The sequence below is a fragment of the Paramormyrops kingsleyae genome, chromosome 5 (genome assembly GCF_048594095.1).
Source record: "Paramormyrops kingsleyae isolate MSU_618 chromosome 5, PKINGS_0.4, whole genome shotgun sequence".
In the NCBI taxonomy this organism is placed as follows: Eukaryota; Metazoa; Chordata; class Actinopteri; order Osteoglossiformes; family Mormyridae; genus Paramormyrops; species Paramormyrops kingsleyae.
Window position 1 is genome coordinate 24,478,782 of NC_132801.1, and position 8,570 is coordinate 24,487,351.

At 42.9% G+C, this 8,570-nt stretch overlaps 1 protein-coding gene across 4 annotated transcripts; it reads left to right on the forward strand.

The window, feature by feature from the left end:
• The first annotated feature begins 1,857 nt into the window (after nucleotides 1-1,857).
• LOC111856092 (probable phosphatase phospho1) lies at nucleotides 1,858-6,311 on the forward strand. Of its 4 annotated transcripts, none has more exons than XM_023835757.2 (3): nucleotides 1,871-1,991; nucleotides 2,196-2,241; nucleotides 4,491-6,311. In XM_023835757.2, the coding sequence occupies exon 3, from the start codon at nucleotides 4,517-4,519 to the stop codon at nucleotides 5,282-5,284; it is 768 nt and encodes a 255-aa protein (XP_023691525.2). In that variant the 5' UTR covers nucleotides 1,871-1,991; nucleotides 2,196-2,241; nucleotides 4,491-4,516; the 3' UTR covers nucleotides 5,285-6,311. The 4 variants fall into 4 exon arrangements, with proteins under 4 accessions (XP_023691524.2, XP_023691525.2, XP_023691523.2 ...); XM_023835758.2 differs by having other exon boundaries at nucleotides 1,908-1,954; XM_023835756.2 differs by lacking the exon at nucleotides 2,196-2,241 and having other exon boundaries at nucleotides 1,858-1,954.
• Nucleotides 6,312-8,570: the final 2,259 nt, after the last annotated feature.

Below are 8,570 nucleotides of genomic sequence, written 5' to 3' on the forward strand. Positions count from 1 at the left end.
GTTCAATAGCTGGTAGAGGCAACTGTGCTGACTCATGTGCCATATTAGTGTCTTCCTAAAATGCTGTGCGTGACTCCCGTTCTTGGCAAGCAGAGTTGTTTAATGTTTGATCATGGCCTGGGACACTCTGACTGGCCCTGTCCTGTACGAGCCGGTCCGAATCTTCCTTCCGCCATAGAAGCCTAGACGTGTTATCTTCTCTTGATTGCATAGAGTAAGACTGCATCAGCTTCTGATTAGCATAGAATGGGGGCCCAGTAACACGGCTGTGTGTGCATCTATCAAAGAGCCAGCGGAACCCCATAGTCGCTCAGAGTTTTAGGTGTGTTTCCACGTACAGCGAAATGAGAAGGGAATCACTGATTCATGGTGAGGAGCTGAACAAATAACGTTAGACCTCGCAGAACCTCGACCCACGCTGGCACTTGTAGTCTGCTCCTAAAATAACTGCCCATCAGGCTGTAATTTGAGCTGCCCCTGAACAGCGTAGTCACTCGTCCTCCAGAAAAGAGAGTGTGAGAAAGAGACAGGTACACTCAGACAACACAGGAAGATACTGCAAGCAGTTCCTCGAAGAGTTGCGCAGTTTGCCGACAGCTTCCAGATGAAATGCTCCCATCTAAACAGTAAAGCAGGGCTTCAAAGCAGACTTGCTAGTGGCTGTTGTAGTACTCTGTACATCTCCCACTCAGACAAAGCGCTAACTTCTGGACAGCTGCCTCAGGCAGGACTGAATGTGCAAGAACACTCCATAAAGGCAAAACCGCTTCCGTGGGTATCTCCATTATACAGAGCAAACTGTGTTTTCATAGTGACTACAAACAAACAATGCTAGTCGCATGCAATAAACAGGCTGCAGGAGGCTTCCTTCTTTATACTATCTTCCCTTCCTCTCCAAACTAAGTAAACTGTGGCTCACAAACACAGCTCACTTATGGATGCAAGCAAAATGGAGTACAAACGTTTGATACCATAGTTTTAAATCGTCATTAAAATATACTTAGGTTAGATCAGATGAACTTTATTGATCTCAGAGGGAAATTCTTGAGCATGCAGCAGCAAGTACATTGAGCGCAGATGAAATTACATATAGTGCAAAACAGACAAGGTGCAAAGACGGTACACATAGTGTAGACAAATGAAAAATTACAGTGTACAAACACAGTCCTGAAAAATAATATTATGGAGCATTAATGGAATAATAAACATTAGGAACAACATTATTAATAATAATAATAAGAAGAAGAATTACATCAAATTAGCAGATGGTGAAAAACAGACAACACCAGCTATATTTTAAAAAGTCTAGAACTAAAATAATAATAATAATAATAATAATAATAACTAAATAATTGAAATACTAGAAGTAATTAAGTAATACAAACCATTTCTAATTCTGACCAACTAATTAACTAGTTCTGATCCCAACACCCTAATATTCACACAGAAAAACGGGCAAAAATTTGTACATTTGCTTGTCACTGGGGCTATACTCTGGTAATTGTACCTTTTAAAGTGCAAAAAATGGACTCCCAAAGGTACAAACAGCAATAATGTTCAATCAATGGTACAGAAATGTTCCTCAGAGTCCATTTCTGTAGCTTAAAAGGTACAGTTTCCTACAGCCAAGGAAACTGATTTAGAGTAAGAATACTTCTCCAGTAACTGTTTGTAATGCCATATTTTAATATGTTTAGTTATAGCGATATTAGGTTAAGTATATACATTTTAACTGAAGTACTTAAATGACCATCAAAAAAAATAAAAAATCAGCGGCTTTGATAATAAACGCATGACCACAAAGACCCTTTAAGTAGTAGGGATAGCAGCGCGCCTCATTGGCCCGTTGCCCCAAGACGTCATCGGTACAGCCCCGCACTGTGCCGCTTTGACAGTCCATATTACAGGGCCGAAAATACCCTGTTCCAGCTGGAGAAATATACCCGTGTCCAAGGTATGGATATTCCTCAGTGATTTCGCACGAAAGAAAAGTGAGTGATTTAAGGAACAGGGGGTTTCTTCGTAGCTTAAACCGAACCGGGACAAAAAAAAATATATCTCTCTAAATGCACTTTTCTCCTTGTGCGTGTAGTGTAACGGGACTGAAATGAATATTATGGCTAATATGTTAGAATGTGTATTTTATTCAGCTTTGTTTTCCTCCTTTCTTTCTTTATTTCTTTTTAATTCCGCAGTTGTCCCGGACTCCGCAGTTCTGGGATTAAGGCTGTTTTATTTAGGGTAACTATAAGGATTTATTTATAATTTATACCTATGATTACATCAGCGTACCGCTTTAAAGTTCATTTATTTATTCATTAAGTGCGCTTTAAAAAGCGGGGTACAACATTTACAGGCTACCTCTAATCCGCAGACCCAGCTATGCGGGTAATTGCGGTACAGGCTGAATTAGCTTACTGCAGTGACCGCTACCGCAGTGCAAATTGTCCTCACACAGTAATGGCATGTCTGACCACACGTGTCCGCCTATACGCTGAGCCGGAGTGGCAACTTTTAAAAGATTTTCGCCCCTTAATAGCATTAATATTAGCACATTTTAGTAATGTTTCATAATAAGATAAACACGTGTATCATTGGTTCTGATAATGCATTGAAGGTGTTGACATTTCCATTCTGAAGCAGCGTTACTGTCCCACTGTCTCTCTTTCAATAAACTAGTATCAGTAAAATATATTTAGGCTGTTCGAGATCTATTGCATTACATCTTGTAGTAAATTTTTAACCTATGTGCTATTTCGTTTCCATGCAATATTTATAATCTTATTTACTCTAATAAGTAACGTACGTAATGAAAATGAGAAGCGTGCTTAAAATAACCTTGACCAGATCGAGTAACATTGCAGTGTCTTAATGTCATTGTCGGATTCATCTGTGATCGCTTCACGGTTTTTTTATGTACCCACCTTTTCAGTGTTCCCTCACTTGATGGAACTGTGTCCTGTGAAAGCGGCGACGCAAGATTTTATTTCGACTCTTTCTGTCTGAGCCTCGGACTCCGCGCTCAGTACCCGGCCGAGCGGGTTAAACACTCCCGGCGACTGCAGTCCTGATGATCGCGCTCGTATTTATTTGCCGAGGCTGCTCTCGTGTTCCGTCCAGTCGCCACTTCTTTACCTTACCGCAGTGTGGCGCTCTAGCTCCGGAAAGTAAAAACGGTTTGTAACCTTACCGGCTTCAAGTCGGTTAACGTCCAGTGGTGTTCGTTTATTGCTAGAAAATTGGGCATTGCGGTGTTTTATTTCGTCCCATTTCGTGGCCTATCCTTTTAAAATCTCCCTTTTAAGTTTTGAGTGTATGGTTGCTTGTGCATTTTGGTTCAGACTCTTAACAGTCTGGAGAAGGCAGATTTAACACTAGGAGTCTGGAGTATTTCATCTTTACAGTAATCTAGAATAATTTTTAGTTGGTCATATAAAAAAATAAAAATTAGACTTGCTATTTTAAATTCATACGTAGACGCTAATGACATTTATTTAATTTGTACAAATGCAATGGTTTAATTTCTCTTCAAGAAGCTGCAGGATAGTAGCAAAAATGACATTTTCTATCCACCCATGTGTTTTGAATAGTTATATGTGAATAGATCGGGTTTACAAGGGTCACTTTATTAATGCTCACCCCTCTGGAGGAAGTCAATCACTCAAATTTTGCCAGGGGGTGTGGGGTCCCCTACGCAATAACTTTTGCTGGGATGATGGTTCCTATGATAAATGTTCCTGAGCAATATATTTTGCCGATTTGTGGTGGTGGTCCCCCAAAATAATTTTTGCCGGCTCACAGCCATTGATCCATCAGTACATCAGATGGATAGCCCTGTCCTGCCCCCACCCCTGTCCTGCCCCCTGCCCTACCCCTGCCTCCTGTCCTGTCCCCTGTCCTGCCCCCTACCCTGCCCTTTGTCCTGCCCCCTGTCCTGCTCATCTCCTGTCCCCTGCCCTACCCCCACCCCTGTCCTGCCCCTGTCCTGCCCCTGCCCTGCCCCTTGTCCTGCCCCACCCCTGCCCTCTGCCCTGCCCCCTACCCTGCCCTTTGTCCTGCCCCCTGTCCTGCCCCCTGTCCTGCCCATCTCCTGTCCCCTGCCCCTTGTCTTGCCCATCTCCTGTCCCCTGCCCCCTGTCTTGCCCATCTCCTGTCCCCTGCCCCCTGTCTTGCCCATCTCCTGTCCCCTGCCCCCTGTCTTGCCCATCTCCTGTCCCCTGCCCCCTGTCTTGCCCCTGTCCTGCACCATATGTCAGCTAAAATACATTTACAGCTAGCCAAGTATATGGAGCATATATGTTCATATTGAGAACTTGTGTACTCCATCTTCAGTCTCTGTTCTGTTTGTGTCCTTATCCCTCACACGATTTATAGATCTGGTCTTCTAGGCACCACATGAAAAGGAGATGTGTCAGAAAGGGGAGAACTTTTAAGAGAATGAAATGCATTTGTGCCATGACAGAAGCTGTACGTTTCGATCCTCTCTCTAGGCGAGGTCTCCTTGCATTCAGACAGCATGGAGGACCAGAGCGCCCCCAGTGGCATGAGCTCACGCTTCCTCATCATCTTCGACTTCGACGAGACCATTGTGCACATGAACAGCGACGACGCCGTGGTGCAGGTAGCGCCAGGGAAGCAACTGCCCGATTGGCTGAAGGACTCATTCCGTCCGGGACACTTCAATGAGAACACGCATCGCGTGTTGGCCTACATGGCGGAACAGGGCGTGTCCGTAGAAGCCATCCGCTCGGCCGTTGAACAAATCCCCCCCTCGCCTGGCATCCTCAATCTTTTCCAGTTCCTTCAGGCTCACCCCCAGGACTTTGAGACGGTGCTGGTATCCGATGCCAACATGTACTTCATTGAAGCGTGGCTTCATAGGGCTGGCGCACGCCAGCTCTTCCTTAAGATCTTCACCAATCCAGCCAGTATTAACACCAAGGGCCAGCTGCAGCTTCTGCCCTACCACTCTCACAACTGCCCCAGCTGTCCAGACAACATGTGTAAGCAGGTGATTCTGCAGGACTACCTAGCACGCCGGACTAAGGAGCGCGGGTGCCCTTTCCAGAGGGTCTGCTATGTGGGAGATGGTGCCAACGACTTCTGTCCCTCACTGGCCCTGGGGCCCAGCGACGTGGCCTTTCCGCGGGAAGGCTACCCCATGCACAAGATGATCACAGCGACTCAGCAGGGCGAGCCTCCAGGTTTCAAGGCTGCCATGGTGCCTTGGGTCAGCGGTGAGGACGTGGTAGCACATCTCAAGAGGCTGGTGGAGGAGAGGTGAGGGAGGGGTGCCTGGCGGAGGAGGTTGCGGGCGAAATCAAGATGCTGCGACACCTCCCGCGACACCTCCTGTGACACCCCTTCCCACGGTAGCGCACAATCAAGCATACGGTCTTAGCTCAGAGAACCCCGGTGCTGGAAGATGTCATGCTGTGTGAGGCGTGTATTCTTTATGCTGTGACCTCTAACCCCAGTTGCCTTGAGAAATCCACTCACTTTTTCTTTTTTTAAAGTAAAGTCAACGAACCCCGGTACTGAACTACAGACAGAGAAGAACCAAGGTCAAAGGTCACAGGGCCAACAGAGAGAAATCAGAAACTCCAGTCTGACTTTCAGACCGGGACTCTTTTCTGAGGTTGTCAGCTGACTCAAGGGAAGAAATCACACTTTTCTCCATGATTATTTGACGTTCAAAACTAAAAAAACAGATTTTAATTTACAGTTTTTTTTTTTTAATGTAAGGCTTCAGACTTTAAACCTTTGAACTTGAAACACGCCAGTATAAAGAGTATGTTATAGGTATAGAATTTATTATGTATTGCGTCATTTTTTATATATCACACTAGCAAGAACCCCTTGGAAATATTTCTCGTCATTTTCAGACTGTGGAGAATGACAGATGTGTGGATTTGTTTTACATGTGTTGCATGAAAGATGTAAAATTATGCAGGGTAATTTAATCTGTTTATTTTCAACACTTTATGCATAATTTTGGTGCTATTTAACCTACCCTGGAATGGATTAGAACATGTATAACATTTTTATAAATTATATCTAGTGTTCTGTGTCCTTCACATCTTAAATGTGTAAATTTGAACATTCTTTGTACACAGTAAGTTAATTGGCCCCATCTCTGTTGGATTAGGGCAAGGTGGAAAGTGGAAATTTGGAACAGCTGCCATTTATTGACTACTAAATGAAAGTATATGCAAGTGTGCAAGTATTTAAATTAATATATGAAACATACATATAATTTGAATTATATAAATTATATTAAAATGTAATAAATATTATATATACATATATAATTCACATTCATGCACTGTTCATTTTATTAGGAAAAGCTGTTCACCTGCTCATTCATGCAATAATCAGCCAATCATGTGCCAGCAGCTCAGTGTATAAAATCGTGTAGCCAAGAGCTTTGGGTGATGATTATATCCAACATCATAGTGGGGGGAAATGTGGTTGTTGGTGCCAGATGGGACGGCTTGAGTATTTCAGTAACTGCTGGTCTCCTGGGATTTCAAGCTGACAGGAGGGCTACGGTAAATCTGGTAACCTCTCTTTGCATGACACCATATTTTGAGCTGGATGGGCTACAACAGTAAAAAGTTACATCAGGTCCCTGTCAGCTAAGAAAAGGAAACTGAAGCTACAGTGTGCACAGGCTCAGTGAAACGCGACAGCTTGTTGCCTAGTCTGATGAATCTTGATTTCTGCATGCAGACGGATTGGCGTAACCAGCATGACTCCAACCAATGGATTCAACCAGACCTCAGTTGTTCAGGCTGGTGGTGGTGTGGTGATGTACTGTAACGATGTGGTGGATGTTATATTGGTACACATTGGGCTGCCTAATAACAATCAAGCATTGTTTACATGCCACAGCCTACCTGAATATTGTTAATGACCATGTGCATTTCTGTACGGCCACAGTTTACTATTGGCCATTTCCAACAGAATCTGAAACCAGTTCCATGAATATGACAAAGAGTTCTGTGTACTTCAGTGGCCTCCCCAGTCGTCAGATCTGAATCCAGCGTATTGCTCCTCTGGGATGTGGTGGAATGGGAGATTCTCAACATGAATCTGCAGCTAAAATCTTCAGCAATTACATAATTTAACTCAGTATCATATTAACATTGCCCATTTTCCTGGTTAGTAACTAAAACACTTTTTGAAAACGTCTTATATTGTTCTACTGATGTTTTTTTATACAGCAATGTATCATTCTGAATTCTGAATCATTCATACCAGAGAATAACACTATTTTATACTGATGATCTGACTGGAAAATCAGTTCAGTGTTAATAAGGGTAAGGAAGGGCAATGGAGACATAAAGTATTAAATCGGCAATGTTGAGCACCCCGGGGGAAGTGTTTGATTGAAGCTGAAGCTTCTTGGCCTATTCTTTTAAGGAGGCCAAGTATTTTGAAATATCTGACATAGTTATTATACTTGTATTCCGAATAACTTAAATTGAAACTGTACATTCAGTTCGTGCTGTCTTCATCCATATCATAAATGACCTGAATAATTACATTCATAAGCAATAAAGGGGAACACAGTGTAAGAATGTAACGTTGAGTAAGTAACTACTTATTAACTACAGGCATCCAGTCAGTTAAAGAATTAGTTTTGTCACAAAAATTGCTGTGGGTGTTCTGATTAGTCATTGCAAGCATTGGCCTTAATCCATGACTTCATTTTGCAATTTTATGTGAGAGGATGATTCACACAAATGTTAGACATTTCTGGAACAAATGAGGCAGGCTCTTCTTCCAGCAGCCTATACCTAGAATTGATCAACGATATTAAAAACATATATAAAAAAACAACAACACATGATTTAAAAATAACAAACAAAAACCTTTCCAGTTTAAATTTTTCTGTGTATTGTTTTTAATGTAACACATTTTGTATGCCAAAACAACATTATTCGACACCTCCAGCTAACATTGTTTTTTTTTTAAGTTTCGTTTGTCACTTTTACACTTCCGTACACATTTATTTATATGAAGGGTCACATATTTTTATGAGATTTGACAGTGGATGTGAAGTCCTGTATCCAGGCAGGGGACCGACATCCCTGTGGGACCAGAGTCAAAAAGGGATTCCCCTGTAGTTTCTGACCCTATATAGATTCAGTAGATCCCAGAGATCCTGATGAGTTGTGTATTTTGTTAAGCTCCTGTATTCACTCTGACCTCTACCTTCTACCCTGGGCTTGCTGGGCTTGGTTATAGGCTCATTGTGACCATATACTGGGTAAGTGGGTATGGATGATGTATTGGTGGAACTGCAATCTGGAAGGTCAATAGCGGAGTTTTGCACTTGACCCAGCTATTAAAGGAAACCAGGAGGGATTAGATGTGGGACCATACAGACAGGATTATGACAAGTCTCACAGCAGTGTGTTGAGTAAGATACAATAGCACTGACTGCTTGTCTGACCATAAGGGGCGGTTGGTGCAATATTCTAGACTGCCATAGCCCGGACTAGGGGAGGGGAAAGCTTAAGATGTGTTTATGCTGCAGTGATTGAATTGAGCTGATGCCAGGA